The sequence below is a fragment of the Oncorhynchus gorbuscha genome, linkage group LG05 (assembly GCF_021184085.1).
Source record: "Oncorhynchus gorbuscha isolate QuinsamMale2020 ecotype Even-year linkage group LG05, OgorEven_v1.0, whole genome shotgun sequence".
Taxonomy (NCBI): domain Eukaryota; kingdom Metazoa; phylum Chordata; class Actinopteri; order Salmoniformes; family Salmonidae; genus Oncorhynchus; species Oncorhynchus gorbuscha.
The window spans coordinates 23,050,200-23,071,152 of record NC_060177.1 but is presented as its reverse complement, the minus strand read 5'-3'; the positions used below and the strand labels follow the sequence as shown (position 1 = coordinate 23,071,152).

General features: G+C 43.3%; 2 protein-coding genes and 1 pseudogene across 3 annotated transcripts; all 3 read left to right on the top strand.

Moving 5' to 3' along the window:
* Nucleotides 1-402: 402 nt before the first annotated feature.
* LOC124034846 lies at nt 403-17,377 on the top strand (annotated as a pseudogene).
* LOC124035674 lies at nt 3,159-5,893 on the top strand. Of its 2 annotated transcripts, XM_046349252.1 has the most exons (9): nt 3,159-3,507; nt 4,382-4,452; nt 4,540-4,716; nt 4,807-4,868; nt 4,952-5,044; nt 5,132-5,173; nt 5,242-5,415; nt 5,495-5,531; nt 5,630-5,893. In XM_046349252.1, the coding sequence occupies exons 1-9, from the start codon at nt 3,350-3,352 to the stop codon at nt 5,656-5,658; spliced, it is 843 nt and encodes a 280-aa protein (XP_046205208.1). In that variant the 5' UTR covers nt 3,159-3,349; the 3' UTR covers nt 5,659-5,893. The 2 variants fall into 2 exon arrangements, with proteins under 2 accessions (XP_046205208.1, XP_046205209.1); XM_046349253.1 differs by lacking the exon at nt 4,382-4,452 and having other exon boundaries at nt 3,370-3,507; nt 5,630-5,891.
* LOC124035675 (putative nuclease HARBI1) lies at nt 6,022-7,442 on the top strand. Its single transcript, XM_046349254.1, has 3 exons — nt 6,022-6,183; nt 6,465-6,576; nt 6,671-7,442. Exons 1-3 carry the CDS (start codon nt 6,115-6,117, stop codon nt 7,024-7,026), a joined length of 537 nt encoding a protein of 178 aa, XP_046205210.1. The 5' UTR covers nt 6,022-6,114; the 3' UTR covers nt 7,027-7,442.
* Nucleotides 17,378-20,953: the final 3,576 nt, after the last annotated feature.

Sequence of the window (20,953 nt, the reverse complement as noted above, 5' to 3'; positions counted from 1 at the left end):
TTGGGTTAATAGAACTCCCTCATTTTCATAAACTTCACTTATTGTTGTTATCGTTCCACGCATATTGACCAATCGCAATGGAGCGGTCTGGTCCTTCGAAGGACCCGATGAGGTCGTGGGAATGCACGAACATAAAAACAATAAAATGTGAATACTTTAACTAGAATTAATCGAATTTCCTTATTGTACAATTCACAAAACGAATGATTGAGAGCAATGATAGATGCATAGATACGTATTTGTGAATGTTATTTTTTGTTTACATTATTTTACGCCAGGCTTATATATGGTTGATTACTTGGTTTATCTCATTCTGTGTAATCGTAGCTAGTTTTAAACAGTTGAGGCTCGGGAGTCGATCTACCGCAATAGGGGGATACTCTTGTCTGCCTTATCCGAAATATGGTTCGCATGATGGGGCTGCTTTCAGTGAGTGTTGTGCCCCTGCGGAACGGGGTGCAGGCTTGGGGCAGAGGCTGCGCCGCCATCCCTGCAGCTTTTCGCTACAGTAATGGTAGCGCATTATCGAAGGTAGGGTGTCATTTCTTGAAATAATTCCGTCTGCCGTCAACTTGCAAAATAACCATGTAATGATATCACACATTAATGCCAAATTTACAATATATTTACAAATGCATGATTAAGACGTGTTTGCCTTTACTTGATGAACTTTGTCACAAAGAGTTTCTTACATAAAGATCCCTTCCTTGTTTTAAGAAACTTTTTTTTCCCCTCGTTCATTTCATAACATATCGAGTTGCTGCTGCGTTCTGTGTCATGGCTAGAAGGGACCTCTCCAATTTTGATCAAATTAACGTCAGATTTGACTTTTCGTAGCAGGTTAGGAGAATTATCGTATTATTTTATGATAATTTGGTTAAAGTTAGGACAATTTGTTAGGGTTAGATAAAATGCAAAATAAGTCTACCTTTGACGTAAATTTGACAAACTGCATCCCGTCGCAACGGTATCGGAGCCTTTCGTATTTTTCTAGCCTTGACCCAAATTGCGTGAAAGGGCCTTTTGCCAAATCGATGCTTTTATAGCCTAACAGTTTAATGAGTTAATCTGTTTATTAAGGACTTTTAAATATGATTTACTATAATAAGAATCAGTTATTATGATGTGTGGATGTGTTGTATATTCAGTGAATAGTAAAAGGGATAAAAAATGATGCACACCCAAAAATGTTTTGTAGAGGGGCTGACTAACAGAGAGTAAACTATAAAAAGTAAGTCTGCTGCTATATCCATTTAAATGTTTGGGAGCATAATAAGAATATTCAGTGAATAACAAATGAATTGTCTTCAACTGTGTATTGTTGAATATTAGTAGCCTAATGCAGATATGTTAACCCTTTCAAATATGAGATTCAAGGTAGATTCAAAAATATGAGATTCAGTGTTCCACATTAAAAAGAATCAATCCCATGGGATTAAATCAATGCATTTACACATTGGCTCGATTGCTCAGTTCCAATCCACCACAAGGTTAATCATTCTCACACCAGGAATGTGTTGATGTTATCATCTATGCATGTAATGACCATGGAAATTACAGATGACTGTGCAATTCATTTTTCTTGTTGTTTGATTGCGTCCTACGTCTTTATTTCCATGTTTTAATTGCTTCAGGATTTGAGAAGTTCTTCCCAAAGAGTGAGGACACTCCTGGAGTGAACAAATCATCTGAAGAGACCGGAGGTATGACTGATGGCCTGTATCCTGTCTCTACTGGCACACTGTTAAAACACTGGGATGTCAATGATGGACAGTCAGTTGTCTGTGATTTCATTTCTTGTGTCATTTTGCTTGTTTAGATGAGAAGACCAAAGAGCCAGAATCACAGGGCGGAGGAGAAGAGGGACAAAATAAAAGTGGCAAGAGAGAGAGGAGGAGAGGCGGAAGGAAGGATGAATCAGACTGGTGGACACGCTTCCAGGTCTGTTTCAAAGCCTCCGCTTTCTACAGAGCAGACATGTAAACAAACAAGGTGTGCCTGTTTTCTCCGTAGCAACAGCACTCTGTCATCATTCATGTTTGATTTTCCACCCCTTTAATCTACCTGATCTGAACCAGAGACGCTACATAAACACGTCCTTGTTTGGCAGCCTGTTATGTAATGGGAGAGAGAGGAAAGTAAAAAAAAGTTGAGTTCTATTTCTGAAGGGCTGCTGTGTAAGAGGATAAAGGGTCACCTTTTATCATACTGCTAATGGGGGAGTTGACAGTTTGCATGAGAGTGAGGCAGACGGTGGCCAGAACCCCACTCTGTCTGCTTCCACTCAGACACTGTGTCTGTGTGTGTTCGCTTGTGTGTGTGTGTGTTGATGAGACGGTCTTCTGTATACATCATTTCCACCCCGTTTCCCCTCATTGTTTTCTCTGAATCTGACAGAATGATTTCCCCTGGGATGAGAAGACCACGCGCAATGTCGTGATCGGATTCGCCGGCATGGCCTCTGCGTTCCTGTATTTCTACTTCCGAGAGACTGGGAAGGAGGTCTCCTGGAAGGACTTTGTAAATAACTACCTGGCTAGAGGACTGGTGAGAGACAGGGGCTATGTTTACTTTTCTTCACTAGTTACTATGTAATAACGTTTTATAAGACCCATAAGTAAAGTATTATTGCATGTGTTTATATTGGAGCTGTTATGTCATTGTTTGTGTGTGGAACAGTGAGTCTGAGGGCTTCATTATTTGATGTGTCTGATGTGTTCTCTGTACAGGTGGACCGTCTGGAGGTAGTCAACAAACAGTATGTCAGAGTCATCCCAGTGCATGGAGTCAACACGTCAGAGGTGGTATGTACCAAATAATCACAGGGGAGACATTTGGGAGTCTTTTTTTTTTTACACTATCGATAGGTCCCCTTTCTTTGGACTTCAAGACATGTATAGAGTTTACAATTTAGTAAGATAAGCATTTGGATTTAGATGTATTCTTTAGTCTTATGTGTTTACGTTCCATAATGTTTTGCTTAGAATTTAACCAGTGAGGAATGCCAACAGTTATAAGTGTGTTCACATCCCCTTGTCTCTCTCTGTGTCACAGAGCTACCTGTGGTTCAACATCGGCAGCGTGGAGACGTTTGAACGCAACCTGGAGCTGGCTCAGCAGGAGATGGGCCTGGGGCCTGTTGCACAAAAGTAGAATTAAGACATCCGGGATAAATGACTCAGCTGAGCTCAATGAAGCCAAAACATGTGCGTCCAGGCTTAATTGGTTGCACAAAGACCAAGCCAGGATGAGCAGACACGGATTCATTAAGCCAGGTGAAACCAATCCTGGATAGGTGCGCGCTCACGGCTCACTCAAATAGACCCCGCCACAGATTAACTGATTTACCATGGCAACTAGAGCCGCGTACTTTTCCCCGTCGGAAGCACAAATCCTCATGGAGGCATACGAGGAGGTAAAAGATATAATTAAGAAGAAAGGCAACACCGCCACAGTGATAAAGCAAAGAGAAAAAGCGTGGCAAAGTATTGCAGACCGCCTGAATGCGTAAGTAGTGCACAATTACACACTCACCGCTCCGCTGAAACATCACAATTACAATTCAAATATTTAATTCACATCTCCAAAAACGCAGTTGTACTGTAATTATGAAACGGTTAAATTTTGAATTGAAATGCACTGCAGATATGAGTGAAATTGTGTAAAGTAAGTCCATCACACTGTATAAAGCTATGATAAATTATTATTAAAGCCTTACATTATTATTTAACGTTACTACGCTCAGTACGGTTTAATCATAACCGTTGTACTCTGCTTCTTATGTTGTCCACCGTTTTTTTTGTGTTTCTCCTGCTTTCATTAATGTAAAGCTGCTTTGACAGAATGAAACAATTGTGAAAAGTGCTATATAAATAAAATTTAATTGAATAAATAGATGAGCTATAATAATAATCACTTTAATTTATATAGCGCCTTTCAAAGGACCAAGGTCGGTTGCTCACTGCACTGCAAAAATGTCTTTCTTACTTAGTATTTTTGTCTTGTTTTCAGTAAAAAAAAAAATATCTAAAAAACATCTTGAATATTTTCTTGAGCAAAATTACCTAGGAAAATAAGCAAAAAAATCTGCCAGTGAAACGAGAACTTTTCTAAAATTAAGTGTTTATGGAAAAAGTAAACTTATTTCAAGAGAATTTTTATTATATTGACAGATTTTTTATTTGCTTGTTTTAAGCACACATTTACTTAAAGTTTATATTTTTTTGTCTAAACTATACTTATTTTGCTAGGTCATTTAGCAAATCAAGAAAATACATCTTTATTTAATTTTTTTTTTTGTTGATATTTTTACTGAAAACAAGACAAAAATACCAAGTAATTTTTTGCAGTGTGACTCCATTAAATGTGTGTGTGTGTGTAGATTAAACATGAACGGGCCAAAACGGACATGGCAGCAGGTCAAAATCAAATACAAGAACATTCTGCAGAATGGTATGGTCCCTGACTAATATTTAACAAAGCACAAGCATATATTGTACCCAGAAGGTGCCTGCTCACACATTGTCTGTACTGTTTTAGCAGTGAAAAAGAATACCCACAGACAAGGCACGGGTGGTGGGTCACCAAAGGCTGACCTTACCCCAGCAGAGGACATGGCCTTGGAGCTAAATAAAGGCAGGCCCGTCTTAGAGGGGATCCCTGGGGGGAAAGAGACGAGCATAGGTTCCTCCCAAGATGCCACCCGCTTCATTCAAGGTATGTCCTTCCATCTCTACATGGGATACAACCACATTCATATTGAATCAATTTGGACTGTCTGACTTTGGTTTACCTATTGCCTTGCAGTGTCTGGCAGCACTGTGTTCCTGTTAGAGCCACCAGCACAAGCACCAGACGATGCTGATCCAGTGAGTACTCCATCAAAGGCATACTGTAGGCCATGGCATGTCTTGTCTACTAGCTTCAATATGAATCCGATTAAATGTGATAGGGTGAAGGCCCCAGTGCAGCAGCAACAGCACATGATGGAGACGATGATGATGATGAGGAGGAGACCATCTCTCTGGATTCCAGAAGGCATGAGGTATCATGGTAAGACTGTGAAAGTACTATTTACTCTACAATGGTGAGGAGTCCTCATCAAAATCAAAAAATCTAATTTCTTTTACAGGACCCAGATGCTATACAGTGGGAAAACCAGCCTGGCAACATAGTGCGTATTAATAAAAGGACACCACATCCTGCCAAATTCCAGCTGCGCTAATTGTATTGTGTTCACAGAGCTCACAAGCTATCAGAAAGTTGTATGGCAACCACCTCCGGCGCCAAATAGAACTGGCAGACATAGACATTCAGTACAAGAAGAAAAAGATGGAAAATCTTGCACTGGAGTCCGAAATAAAAAAGAGGACAATTAGGAAACTGGACCTTGAAATAAAAAACCTTGAGAGGGAGGTGAGATATGCCTTCAATGTACACTGTATGCTAACTGTAACACACATGTATTAATCATTATTTGTATTTCCTCCCCCAGCTCCAAGAAGATGACACAGCTCAAAATAAAAAATTAGGTATATTCTCGTAAAGTCAAGTGAGCCATGACATATGAGCTCTTATTGTGAGCACACAGGACGGTGGCATCTTTCTAAGGTTTTTTTTATTTTCCCAGCAATCAGTACAACCAAGTCATCGTTATAAGGCATCGCCCTCTTTTGCCCACCCCCCCAGCACCAGGTGTGGCCACTAGCCTATATGAAGGCCCAAAATTGTGTGTTCCTTTCTGCTCTGACAATGGCATGCCCATTCGTGCGAGATGTGGTGGATGAAGAAGCACTTGTGCTGAGGAGAGCCTTCAGGCGAGAAAGGGTCTTCAGGGACCAGTTGGACCCACTGGCCTTCCCTGACGACCATCTATATGAAAGATACAGGTTTTCTGCAGATGGCATCAGGTATCTATGCAGACTACTGGGTCCCAGGATTAAGCACCGCACTGCACGGAGCCATGCACTGAGTGTGGAGCAAATGGTTTGTGTGGCCTTGCGCTTTTTGCTAGTGGAGCCTTCCTGTACTCAGTGGGGGATGCAGAACAGCTGAACAAGGCCACAATTTGCCGCACAATAAGGAGTGTGTGTCTGGCTATCAAAGCATTAGCAGATGTCTTCATCTCCTTCCCTGGCCACAGAAGACTCTGTGACATCAAAGAGGAGTTCTATAGGATTGCAGGTAAGAGGATCTACAAATTACAGGACAACTGTTAACACATAGTAGGATACTCATTACTTTGTGTGACAGGTTTCCCCAATGTCATTGGTGCAGTGGACTGCACACACATACGGATAAAAGCCCCCTCAGGTGCCCATGAGGCCGATTTTGTGAATAGGAAATCCTTTCACAGTATTAATGTTCAGGTGAACATAACTTTTTGATATTGTCCATTGACGAACACTCTGCATTGCCAGTGATGTGCATTGATTGGTGTAATATTCCTCATCTTATGATTTCAGATGGTCTGCAATGCTGACTGTGTGATCAGCAATGTTGTGGCAAAATGGCCTGGCTCAGTCCATGACTCCAGAATCTTTCGGGCCTCTGAAATCTATCAGTGCCTATCACAAGGTAAGCCACACAACCCCTATTTATAACCATCATGGCTGTGTCAAGAATATCACTGTGTTTATGAGGTAGTAATGATGAGATTTTGTGTTGACAGGTGAATTCTCTGGTGTGTTGCTGAGAGACAGGGGGTATGGCTGCCAGCCTTTTCTCCTGACACCTTTCACAGACCCCCAGGAAGCACAGCAGGCCTACAACCATGCCCATGCCAGGACCAGGGCCAGAGTTGAAATGACCTTTGGCCTCCTGAAGGCACGCTTTCACTGCCTTCACAAATTAAGGGTCAGCCCTGTTAGGGCATGTGATATTACTGTGGCTTGTGCTGTCCTCCACAATGTGGCCTGCCTGAGGAAGGAGAGGGCCCCCAGAGTGCCACCAGCCATGGACTGGGACAATCCGGCAATCTTCCCTGATGATGACAGTGGTCGGCTGCTGAGGACCAATATGTGTTGAATTATTTTAGTTAGTATGTGTGCTTTCAATTTTGGTTAAATATGTCCTGCGGTGGCAGAGGAATTTGGGTTTTTTTGGGTTCGTTTTTTTACGAATTTGGCCTCTTATGATGTTTGTGCGGTATACTGTGTGTAATACAAGGCTGCAGGGAGGCTACTGCATCCATTCATTTGTCTGTTCAGTTGATGTGTATGGATTTGTCCTGCATTTATTTTAGTGTGCAGACATGCAGGGTGTGTTATATACAGACCTTTGAATGTGTATGTATCATTTTGTATAATATGCTTGGATTCTGTGCTTTCCATCTTGTAGAGTCACTGTGACTTCAGTTTCGAAAGGAGCTGATGGTTTACCTGCTTTGTTTTGTCCTTATTCAATAAAGGAACATAATGTTACACATTGTGTTTTTATATTCATATGGAATGTGTATTTGTTTATATGACAGAGTACTAGGGCCACACTGAAGAAAAAGGATTAAGTCATAAATTTATGAGGCTGGTTCTTTCTGCAGAAAAGCTACATATTGTTTTTACAGTTTTGATACTTATGACAATGTGATACTTAATATTCTGGCACATCAGCATGTCTTTGTTTATGAAACCATACTGAAGTACAATTTCACGAAATGCCCCGCATCTGTCATTTTAACAACTGTCCTCCTTTAAAACAACTGGTTACAATATTATGACTTGTCTTTTTTTTCCCTCTGTGGCCCTAATATTCTATCATTTTATATATAGTCTATGGGAAACTGTAAATTATCTAATGATGGCAACATCTAAAAATCATTTTTTATCCAAAATCATTGAAATTAATGATCACAAACGTTTAAATAATGACAGTGGGTCTAGTTATATGTGATAACAATGTATAGTGAGCAGTGAAATAACTATTGGTTTCCATTTGTGGTGACTGCTGACTGACATTAGGGATGAGATTAAATAGATCCTGGAATTTAGCCTGGTCTGGATCAGGCTAGCTCCACAGAATAAATCTCCATGGTAATTTATACCATAACATATCCTCCTGCCCCCTATCCATCTTTAGAGCAACTGGATTACGGATCAATTGAGCCAGGATCACCAAGATATCCTGGCTTAATCCCTTATCCTAGTTTTGTGCAACAGGCCCCTGGACTCTACACACAGAGTACCTGTGATCTATGGAAGCGAGAGCGGCTGGTGAGACATCATGAGGTGTAGGCCATGGGATGGGTGGAGAGCTGTGGGAACAGGAAGACTTATTTGAATGTTGTTCAGATTAGGAGCTGTGGGGTTGAAGCTCATTTGAAGGTCCTCTCTATCATGCTCTCACTGACCCTGGAGATGTTGATAGATTGATTGGCCCCTTAATGATGATCTCTCCTCTCTTTTATTTAATATAAATAATAATAATAATAATAATATATGCCATTTAGCAGACGCTTTTATCCAAAGCGACTTACAGTCATGTGTGCATACATTCTACGTATGGGTGGTCCCGGGGATCGAACCCACTACCCTGGCGTTACAAGCGCCATGCTCTACCAACTGAGCTACAGAATTTATATATAGTACTTTCCTGATGAGCATTCTTCCAACCCTGTTGCTGGTTGGCTTCCTGCTCTTCACCATGCGCCAGGGACCAATGGCAGGAGGCCGGGGCGGGGCAACCCCTTCAGCATGGGCGAATCCAAGGCCAAGATCATGAAGGACAACATTGACGTGAGATTTAAGGATGTGGCGGGCTGCGAAGAGGCCAAGATGGAGATCCTAGAGTTTGTCAACTTCCTGAAGAATCCCCGGCAGTACCAGGACCTAGGAGCCAAGATCCCCAAAGTAACTTTTTCTTTAGATACCATACCAGCATCTGAAAGACTACTCGGATTAACCTGTTGTTCAGGATGATGCTCACCATGAGAAAAAATAGCAGTGTGTTGGATTTCATGGCCATGTCAGGAAAACACTGTGCAGTTGAATTTGTCTATGCAGTATGAAGAGCTGAGATTATAGTTAATTGGCTGTTTGTTTGCATAGACATTTCCTTTGCATCTCAGTCACCACTGCACTCTAACCTCCAAGTACTCACAAGAGTGCCCACTTATACCAGCTATGACCATGTGCTTCCCAGGGTGCAGTGTTGTCGGGTCCCCCCGGCACAGGGAAGACCCTGCTAGCCAAGGTCACAGCCGGAGAGGCTAATGTCCCCTTCATCACCGTCAACGGATCTGAGTTCCAGGAGATGTTTGTTGGCGTGGATCCAGCCAGGGTGAGTATTACCCCAGGGGAGAGGGGAGGAAGAGGGACAGTTGGATAACAGGGTGGATTTCTGTTAGCTTTTCCTCTCTTTGTCTAAATATTTGCTTTTGAGGTCACGCACTTGTTTCACTCCTCTATGGGAATAAATACTTGACTCTCTGAATCACTGTATTGGCATGTGTTTTATACAATAAGCATGATAAACTTTGCTAAAGTGTTGATTTGTTGTGCTGTGGACCTACCCAGTAATGTAACCCATGCCTTTTCCAGGTGAGGGATATGTTTGCCATGGCCCGTAAGAATGCTCCCTGCATCCTGTTCATCGATGAGATAGATGCCGTGGGCAGGAAGAGAGGCAGAGGGAACTTTGGGGGACAGATGGAGCAGGAGAACACACTCAACCAGCTGCTAGTGGAGATGGATGGTAGGTCTGGTTTGGTCGTCTTACACTGGTTAAATGAAGGTTAAATGAAGCAAAAAAAGGGAAATGATTCCCAAAGACAATCAATGAATGTGCCATGTTTAATTAACCATAGTTATCTGTGTCCTGTTTATTATGTGACCCTTCCATTCAATCTCAACTGTTTTTTTCCTCATCACTTCTCTGTTGGGTCTGTAGGGTTCAACACCAGCACTAACGTGGTCGTCTTTGCTGGAACCAACCGACCAGACATCCTGGACCCAGCACTGATGAGACCTGGGCGCTTCGACAGACAGATTTACATAGGTACGGTACAGTCAGTCCACGCCATAAATAGCATCTGTGTGGCCTGGACCTGTTTATTTCTGTCATAGCTCTACATTATGTCAATGATCTAAATACTGTAGTAGGTACAAATAGTCTAACTTTAGCAGGGCCTAATCTGTCCCTACCTGTCGCCACAGATCAACACAGCCATTGTTATAGACTATCAGACAATTCATTGGCCCCTCTTTCAGAGTCCAACTCTATCAGTACCTCACATATACAGTGCATTCTACATATACGTCACAGTATGTGGAGTTGGGTAGATGCTGCTACCTAGCCACTATAGGGTATAAACAATGATGTTTATTTCTACAGTTAAAGCTACTTAAAAAGTGCTTTATCAGTGTGTTCAGTACTGTGACTCAAAGAGCGTAGTTTACCTGGATTAAACCTGGTTTACCTGGAATAGAGTCCCCTGTATTGACGTGGCATTAGCCTTGCTTTCTTTGCTCTGGTGTTCTGGCTCTGCTCTCTGACAACTCTTCCTCTCTGGTCAACACAGCCTACAAACAGAATGAGATTTCTGCCCTGTCATTGGATTAGCATCTTCAGCGCAGTCTATCGAGGGATTACCCAGCCTGAGCCAGCCGGCATATCTCATGACATTAGCACGCCCTGCCTGTCCAGTGCCGTCCCGCCTCTCCTGACCCCCATTACCACAGCAACGAGCTTGGCCCTGTGAGTTTAGGGAAAGGTGTTTCACCTGAACAGGAAAAACCCTGCACTATAAATTCTACCTAGAGTCCAGAGTTTTTCGCAGTTGGGTCATGTGGTCAGTGAAAAACTCCTGGTCTATCTATGTTAGACCACTGTCTAGTCTCCATATTCTAGTCCCATACAGCCCTGGCTGAAATGAATGTGATTAAGATCTTTTTTTTGTCCCCTTTCCCTGGGTAGTGAAAACACTTCCTACAGCCCTTGCCGACATGATTAGAGTTTGACATTTCCCCATCTCAGCAATGCAGTAAAAGCTTGCCTGTGGTTTTTGTACTCTCAATTAGTCCTTGTAATCAAGCCATTTTAGAAGTGAGAACTTTAAGTGCACAGACATATTTTTGGTCACATTCTTGGCAAAAGTACAGGTGCAAAAGCACTGACTGCAAAATGTTTTTGCCATTATCAGTGATATCATAACTTGCCTAATTGCCTTATCTGTGTCGATAGCGGTCTGATTTGTGCTGTGCCCAACATTGCAATAACATGTTATGTCATGTGGTTGTACTCTTTGTGAGTGAGGTGAGATGGCTGAGCTAGGCTATTTCTGACGGCTGGGATCCATTTTCCCCCAAGTCCAGTCCAGCTGTACAATGGTAGGCAGCTCTGGCCTGGCCTCACTAGCCTGCATTCTTCTGTCTGTCATGGAAACTAACTGCAGCCTGAGCGAGAGCTTCTATATACCGAAAGGTTATGTATCCGGAGGACAGTAACCATTAGGGATAGGAGGCAAGCTGCTCCGCTGGGCCTTCTGACTAGGGTGTCAATGTTTTCCCTCTTCCTCTCCTGCCTGGGCCAGTCATCCGTTCCCATAAATATGTTACACTTCCTCCCTGTCAAACCCGATCCCCCTTCTTTTTCCCTTTCTATCCCTACACTAATTCAAATTCTCTCTCTCTCTCCCCCTCTTCTCCTCTCAGGTTCACCAGACATAAAGGGCAGAGCGTCCATCTTTAAGGTCCATCTGAGGCCTCTGAAGCTGGACTCCAGTATAGACTCTGAAGCTTTGGCCAGGAAACTAGCTGCCCTCACACCTGGCTTCACTGGTGAGTGCAGGGCCAGGTGTGTTTGTCTGTGTGCACGTTGACAGCTAGCTGTATAAGGGATGGTTCGGATTTTGGAAATGAGTCAGATGAACTCATGGATACCATTTTTATGTCTCTGTGTCCAGTATGAAGGAAGTTCATAGAGGTGGCTTTATCCCCAACCACTGTCTCTTCTCTGTCCTTACTGTCCCTGTTCTACCTATCCCTCAATTTCACCCTGAGCAGAATGTAGGATCTTACCTGTTGGTTTCCTCTCCTGTCCCAGGTGTCAATCATCCCCCGGGGGAAGGGTTTGGGGTATGCTCAGTACCTCCCTAAGGAGCAGTACCTGTTCACGCGGGAGTAGCTGTTTGACAGGATGTGTATGATGCTGGGGGGGCGCGTGGCAGAGCAGGTCTTTTTTGGGAAGATCACCACAGGGCCACAGGATGATCTCAGGAAGGTCACGCAGTCTGCCTACGCACAGGTAAACACACATGCGCGCACACACACACTCTAATTAACCTCTCTCTCCCCCTCAATCCTTCTCTCAGGTGGTTCAGTTTGGGATGAGTGAGGTGGTGGGCCAGGTGTCTTTTGAGCTCCCCAGGCAGGGAGAGATGGTGATGGAGAAGCCTTACAGCGAGCCCACGGCCCAGCTCATAGACCAGGAGGTCCGCTCACTCATAGACGCTGCCTTCCAACACACACAGCAGCTCATCACTGAGAAGAGAGATGTGGTGGAGAAGGTGAAGGGGAGGGAGGGGGTAAGAGAGGGGTATGTAGGAGAGAGCTGGTGACAGATGAGTGAGATATCGAGAGAGGAGGTCCAAGTCTCTTAACCAATTCTGGAGCAGGCGTTCCGCTAGCGACTCACCTCGACAACATCCGGTGAAATTGCAGAGCGCACAATTCAAATTCAGAAATAGTCATATTTAACTTTCATGAAAATACAAGTGTCATACGTCAAAATAAAGCTTAACTTCTTGTTAATCCAGCCGCTCTGTCAGATTTCAAAAAGTCTTTAAGGCAAAAGCACACCATGCGGTTATCTGAGGACAGCGCCCCACACACAAAAGCATTAAAAACATTTTTCAACCAAGTCAGAAATAGCGATAATATAAATGCCTTACCTTTGAAGATCTTCTTCTGTTGGCACTCCAAAAGGTCCCAGCTACATCACAAATGATCCTTTTGTTCGATAAAGTCCTTCTTTATATCCCCAAAAACTCAGTTTAGCTGGCACGCTTCATTCAATAATCCACCTGTTTCCCTCAAAATGCATACAAAATGAATCCCAAACGTTACCAATAAAATTCTCCAAAAAATTCAAACAACGTTTATAATCAAACCTCAGGTACACTAATACGTAAATAACAGATAAAATTTAAGACTGAGAATCGTTATTGTCTACACCTGGAGATGAACAACAAAGAATGCACTCTTATCCATGCGCATGAAAACATTACAGCCAAAATGGGAGCCACTTAGAAAAAATTAAAATTCGAGCTCATTTTTCCAAAAACAAGCCTGAAACTCTTTCTAAAGACTGTTAACATCTAGTGGTAGCCATAGGAAGGGGGAAAGAAGGGGGGGGGGGTTTGTCCTCGGGTTTTCGCCTGCCATATCAGTTCTGTTATACTTACAGACATTATTTTAAAAGTTTTAGAAAGGTTAGTGTTTTCTATCCAAATCTATCAATTATATGCATATCCTAGCTTCTAGGCTTGAGTAACTGGCAGTTTACTTTGGGCACGCTTTTCATCCAGACGTCAAAATACTGCCCCCGAGCCCAAAGGGGTTTTAACCCTAAGAGTGGGATAAATAGGATGGCAAACACATTGATAATGTATCAGAAAGGTATATACAGTTGAAGTCGGAAGTTTACATGCCCCTAGGTTGGAGTCATTAAAACTTGTTTTTCAACCACTCCACACATTTCTTATTAACAAACTATAGTTTTGGCATGTCGGTTAGGACATCTACTTTGTGAATGACACAAGTAATTTTTTCCAACAATTGTTTACAGACAGATTATTTCACTTATAATTCACTGTATCACAATTCCAGTGGGTTAGAAGTTTACATACACTAAGTTGACTGTGCCTTTAAACAGCTTGGAAAATTCCAGAAAATTATGTATTGGCTTTAGAAGCTTCTGATAGGCTAAATGACATAATTTGAGTCAATTGAAGGTGTACCTGTGGATGTTTTTCAAGGCCTATCTTCAAACTCAGTGCCTCTGCTTGACCTCATGGGAAAAACAAAAGAAATAAGCCAAGATCTCAGAAAATAAAATGTAGACCTCTACAAGTCTGGTTCATCCTTGGGAGCAATTTCCAAATGCCTGAAGGTAACACTTTCATCTGTACAAACAATAGTACACAAGTATAAACACCATGGGACCACGCAGCCGTCATACCGCTCAGGAAGGAGACTCGTTCTGTCTCCTAGAGGTTAACATACTGGTGAATGCACCAATTTGTAAGTCGCTCTGGATAAGAGCGTCTGCTAAATGACTTAAATGTAATGTAAATGTAAACATACTTTGGTGCGAAAAGTGCAAATCAATTCTAGAACAACAGCAAAGGACCTTGTGAAGATACTGGAGGAAACGGGTACAAAAGTGTCTATATCCACAGTAAAACGAGTCCTATATCGACTTTTTATTTATTTTTATTTTATTTCACCTTTATTTAACCAGGTAGGCTAGATGAGAACAAGTTCTCATTTGCAACTGCGACCTGGCCAAGATAAAGCATAGCATTGTGAACAGACAACACAGAGTTACACATGGAGTAAACAATTAACAAGTCAATAACACAGTAGAAAAAAAAGGGGAGTCTATATACAATGTGTGCAAAGGGCATGAGGAGTTAGGCGAATAATTACAATATTGCAGATTAACACTGGAGTGATAAATGATCAGATGATCATGTACAGGTAGAAATATTGGTGTACAAAAGAGCAGAAAAGTAAATAAATAAAAACTGGGGATGAGGTAGGTGAAAATGGGTGGGCTATTTACCAATAGACTTTGTACAGCTGCAGCGATCGGTTAGCTGCTCAGATAGCTGATGTTTGAAGTTGGTGAGGGAGATAAGTCTCCAACTTCAGCGATTTTTGCAATTCGTTCCAGTCACAGGCAGCAGAGTACTGGAACGAAAGGCGGCCAAATGAGGTGTTGGCTTTAGGGATGATCAGTGAGATACACCTGCTGGTGCGCGTGCTACGGATGGGTGTTGCCATCGTGACCAGTGAACTGAGATAAGGCGGAGCTTTACCTAGCATGGCCTTGTAGATGACCTGGAGCCAGTGGGTCTGGCGACGAATATGTAGCGAGGGCCAGCCGACTAGAGCATACAAGTCGCAGTGGTGGGTAGTATAAGGTGCTTTAGTGACAAAACGGATTGCACTGTGATAAACTGCATCCAGTTTGCTGAGTAGAGTGTTGGAAGCAATTTTGTAGATGACATCGCCGAAGTCGAGGATCGGTAGGATAGTCCGTTTTACTAGGGTAAGCATGGCAGCGTGAGTGAAGGAGGCTTTGTTGCGGAATAGAAAGCCGACTCTTGATTTGATTTACGATTGGAGATGTTTGATATGAGTCTGGAAGGAGAGTTTGCAGTCTAGCCAGACACCTAGGTACTTATAGATGTCCACATATTCAAGGTCGGAACCATCCAGGGTGGTGATGCTAGTCGGGAATGCGGGTGCAGGGAGCGATCGGTTGAAAAGCATGCATTTGGTTTTACTAGCGTTTAAGAGCAGTTGGAGGCCACGGAAGGAGTGTTTTATGGCATTGAAGCTCGTTTGGAGGTTAGATAGCACAGTGTCCAATGACGGGCCGAAAGTATATAGAATGGTGTCGTCTGCATAGAGGTGGATCAGGGAATCGCCCGCAGCAAGAGCAACATCATTGATATATACAGAGAAAAGAGTCGGCCCAAGAATTGAACCCTGTGGCACCCCCATAGAGACTGCCAGAGGACCGGACAGCATGCCCTCCGATTTTGACACACTGAACTCTGTCTGCAAAGTAATTGGTGAACCAGGCAAGGCAGTCATCCAAAAAACCGAGGCTACTGAGTCTGCCGATAAGAATATGGTGATTGACAGAGTCGAAAACCTTGGCAAGGTCGATGAAGACGGCTGCACAGTACTGTCTTTTATCGATGGCGGTTATGATATCGTTTAGTACCTTGAGTGTGGCTGAGGTGCACCCGTGACCGGCTCAAGTACCTTGAGTTTGGCTGAGGTGCACCCGTGACCGGCATAACCTGAAAGGGGTGGTAGGGTAGCCTAGTGGTTAGAGTGTTGGACTAGTAACCGGAAGGTTGCAAGTTCAAATCCCCGAGCTGACAAGGTACAAATCTGTCGTTCTGCCCCTGAACAGGCAGTTAACCCACCGTTCCTAGGCCGTCATTGAAAGTAAGAATTTGTTCTTAACTGACTTGCCTAGTTAAATAAAGGTTAAAAAAATAAATTTTAAAGGCCGCTCTGCAAGGACGAAGCCACTGCTCCAAAACTGCCAATTAAAAGCCAGACTACGGTTTGCAACTGCACATGGGGACAAATATCATACTTTTTGGAGAAATGTCCTCTGGTCTGATGAAACAAAAATAGAACTGTTTGGCCACTGTTTAGAGGAAAAAGGGGGAGGCTTGCAAGCCGAAGAACGTCATCCCAACTGTGAAGCACGGGGGTGGCAGCATCATGCCCTGGGAGTGCTTTGCTGCAGGAGAGCCTCGTGCACTTCACAGAATAGATGCCATCATGAGGAAAATGATGTGGATATATTGAAGCAACATCTCAAGATATCAATCAGGAAGTTAAAGCTCTGTCACAAATGGGTCTTCCAAATGGACATTGACCCCAAGCATACTTCCAAAGTTGTGGCAAAATTGCTTAAGGACAACAAAGTCAAGGTATTGGAGTGGCCATCGAAAAGCCCTGACCTCAATCCTATAGAAAATTTGTGGGCAGAACTGAAAAAGCGTGTGCGAGCAAGGAGGCCTACAAAACTGACTCTGTTACACCAGCTCTGTCAGGAGGAATGGACCAAAATGCACCCAACTTATTGTGGGAAGCTTGTGGAAGGCTACCCGAAACGTTTGACCCAAGTTAGACAATTTAAAGGCAATGCTACCAAATACTAATTGAGTGTATGTAAACTTCTGACCCACTGGGAATGTGATGAAAGAAATAAAAGCTGAAATAAATTATTCTCTCTACTATTATTCGGACATTTCACATTCTTAAAATAAAGTGGTGATCATAACTGACCTAATACAGGAAATGTTTACTAGGATTAAATGTCAGGAATTGTGGAAAAATTGAGTTGAACATGGTTGAAAAGTGGTCTAACCTCCATCCGCTCCCCTGTGTCTCCCTTCCAGGTGGGGAGGCGTCTCCTGGAGGAGGTGGTTCTGGACAAGGCTGATATTCTGGAGCTGCTGGGTCCTCGCCCCTACGAGGAGAAGTCTACGTATGAGGAGTTTGTTGAGGGGACGGGGGCCATGGAGGAGGACACCTTTCCCGAGGGCCTCAGGAACTGGAACAAGGACCAGGGGATGGAAGAGCCCCCCCCCAGGAGCAGCAACCAGGCCACTGGAGGGACATGTTGAGACTTCATATGGTGAGAGGAAGGCACTTGACATGACCCAGACAGACTGATATCAGGAAAGGGTGTCAGGTTTAAGAAGGCACCATGTCCTGTGTGGTCATTCTAAGGCCCTAGAGACCATGGTCGTCACATCTTTGTCACAGGGAAAATATATTGTTTTTATAAACTCAGCAAAAAGAGAAATGTCCCTTTTTCAGGACCCTGTCTTTCAAAGATAATTCATAAAAATCAAAATAACTTCACAGATCTTCATTGTAAAGTGTTTAAACACTGTTTCCCATGCTTAAACAATGAATGAACATGCACCTGTGGAACGGTTGTTAATAACAGCTTACAGACGGTAGGCAATTAAGGTCAAAGTTATGAAAACTTAGGACACTAAAGAGGCCTTTCTACTGACTCTGAAAAACACCAAAATAAAGATGCACAGGGTCCCTGCTCATCTGCGTGAATGTGCCTTAGTCATGCTGCAAGGAGGCATGAGGACTGCAGATGTGGCTAGGGCAATAAATTGCAATGTCTGTACTGTGAGAAGCCTAAGACAACGCTACAGGAGACAGAACGGACAGCCGATCATCCTCGCAGTGGCAGACACGTGTAACAACACCTGCAGAGGATCGGTACATCCGAACATCACACCTGCAACAGGTACAGGATGGCAACAACAACTGCCCGAGTTACACCAGGAACGCACAATCCCTCCATCAGTGCTCAGACAATAGGCTGAGAGAGGCTGGACTGAGGGCTTGTAGGCCTGTTGTAAGGCAAGTCCTCCCCAGACATCACTGGCAACAACGTCGCCTATGGGCACAAACCCACCGTCGCTGGACCAGACAGGACTGTCAAAAAGTGCTCTTCACTGACGAGTCGCGGTTTTGTCTCACCAAGGGTGATGGTTAGATTTGCGTTTATTGTCGAAGGAATGAGCGTTACACTGAGGCCTGTACTCTGGAGCAGGATTGATTTGGAGGTGTAGGGTCCGTCATGGTCTGGGGCGGTGTGTCACAGCATTATCGGACTAAGCTTGTTGTCATTGCAGGCAATCTCAACGCTGTGCGTTACAGGGAAGACATCCTCCTCCCTCATGTGGTACCCTTCCTGCAGGCTCATCCTGACATGACCCTTCAGCATGACAATGCTACCAGCCATACTGTTCGTTCTGTGCATGATTTCCTGCAAGATAGGAATGTCAGTGTTCTGCCCTAGCCAGCGACGAGTCCGGATCTCAATCCTATTGAGCACGTCTGGACGTCTGGGACCTGTTGGATCGGGGGGGGGTGAGGGCTAGTGCCGTTCCCTCCCAGAAATTTCTGGGAACTTGCAGGTGCCTTGGTGGAAGAGTGGGGAAACATCTCACAGCAAGAACTAGCAAATCTGGTGCAGTCCATGAGGAGGAGATCCACTGCAGTACTTAATGCAGCTGGTGGCCACACCAGATACTGACTTGCTTTTAATTTTGATCCCCCCCTTTGTTCAGGGACACATTGTTCCATTTCTGTTAGTCACATGTCTGTGGAACTTGTTCAGTTTGTTTCAGTTGTTGTATCTTGTTATGTTCATACAAATATTTATAGATGTTAAGTTTGCTGTTAATAAATGCAGTTGACAGTGAGGATGTTTTTTTGCTGAGTTTAGTTGTATAGTATTCATTGTTTGACCTTTTCATTGTGTGTTGGATGAGTATGTCTGACAATTTTTGTATGAATATGTGATCATGTACATCAAGAATGGGTTGCTGTCGGAAGCCCCCATTTTGAAGGCCCTTGGGTCAATCCCCCCAACTTACTGTTGTGAGTTAAAATACACCAGGTGCAATTTCTACATTTGGTTGCGCATCAGTTTTTCTGTTAGTCAGTTAGCAAATTTCTTTAGATTTATGGAGTTTGTTTAGTGGCTAGCTATCTAAACTTGTTATGGTTGAAATACCGGCCGGGAGGCTCCCAACGATTTTGCCTGTCAGTCTCACTCCGATATCATATTAAAAACTGCAAAAATGTTTCTCCACCCTGTGGCAAACTGTGTAGAATTGCAGGAAATTTGCTGTAAAACTGCAACCTTTTCTCTCCACTCAATGGCAAAATGTGAAGAATTGCAGGAAAAATGTTGATGTAGGTATGCAGACCCGTGAGCAACTGTGGCCCGTCATGATGAGATCCGTTTTTTTGTGGCCCCCATCAAAATGACCCGTCTCTGGTGTACATGTCTCATATGAGATGTTTTCTTTTAGATTTCATATTGGATCATGAAGGTCTATGTGAGTGTGTGTTGCACCATTGTAATAATTAGGTGGGTGCTTATTTGCCCTATTTCACACATGTACAAGTGTGTATTAATACCCCCCGATTCCCCCTGAGGCACCCTCAGAGAGTACGGTCACAGCCAGGGTCTGCCATTATCAACGGCAGCCCTGGAGCAATTAGGTAAGTGCCTTGCTCAAGGGCACATTGACAGATTTTGTTTTTCACGTTGTCGGCTCTGGGTTCTAACTAGTGACCTTTTAAGTTACTGTCCCAACGCTCTATCCGCTAGGCTACCTGCCGCCCTGCGTGCTGATTTCATCTTCAATGTTTTTGATGCCCTCTGACCTTGTTGAATTTCAGCGCCGTGTTCATGTTCCCATGTCTCTCTTCAGTCATTGACACTTGTTAACTAAACAGCCATGTGACTGCGGAGGGTTTTCAGAAAGCTCAGCAGAAATCCAGTCCATGTAGATCAGACTGTAACAGTGGGACAGTATGACATTTACATTGTATTTGATCCTCTTTCTGGTTGAGGTTCAAACTGTTAGTAGGTCTCATTGAAGAGAACACATCTTCTAAATGTCATTTTTCAGTCTTTTGCGAAAAACAACAGCCACACCTCTACCTGCCCACTTTCCCCCCACAGGAAAACAGCTTCTGACAAGCTCTATTTCTGAGTGCAACTAGTGTACACTACCTCACCTCTTATGCTCTCTCAATGTTGCTAAGTCAACTGACAACAGATGAACTTCAAACATCTTTTGTGAAGTATTGAGATGTGTGTATACTGAACAAAAATATAAACGCATCAATTTTTCTGAGTTACAGTTCATATACGGAAAATATGTTGATTGCAAAAAAAATCATTATGCCCTAATCTATGGATTTCAGATGACTGGGCAGGGGCGCACCATGGGTGGGCCTGGGTGTGCATAGCCAATCAAAATGAGTTTTTCCCCACAAAAGGGCTTTATTACAGACAGAAATAGTCATCCGTTTCAAAACAATGGAATCCTGTAGTAAAACACAATGTATTTTTATCTTTTTTTGGTTACTACATGATTCCATATGTGTTACTTCATAGTTTTGATGTCTTCCCTATTATTCTACAATGTAGAAAATAGTAATAAAAAAACAACAACATTTAACTGCTACTGTATATCTCCATAGCAACGCCAGCTGAGCCGTGCTTACTCCCACACCCCCGAGAAACCCTGTAGAGGGGTTTTGGTATTCACTTCTCGGAATAGATGGTTTTGGGAGAAGTAATGAGATAATGTTGTACAGATCTGCATTGCACTTCCTGAAGGTTGTTTTGAACCTTTTACTGCTGAAAA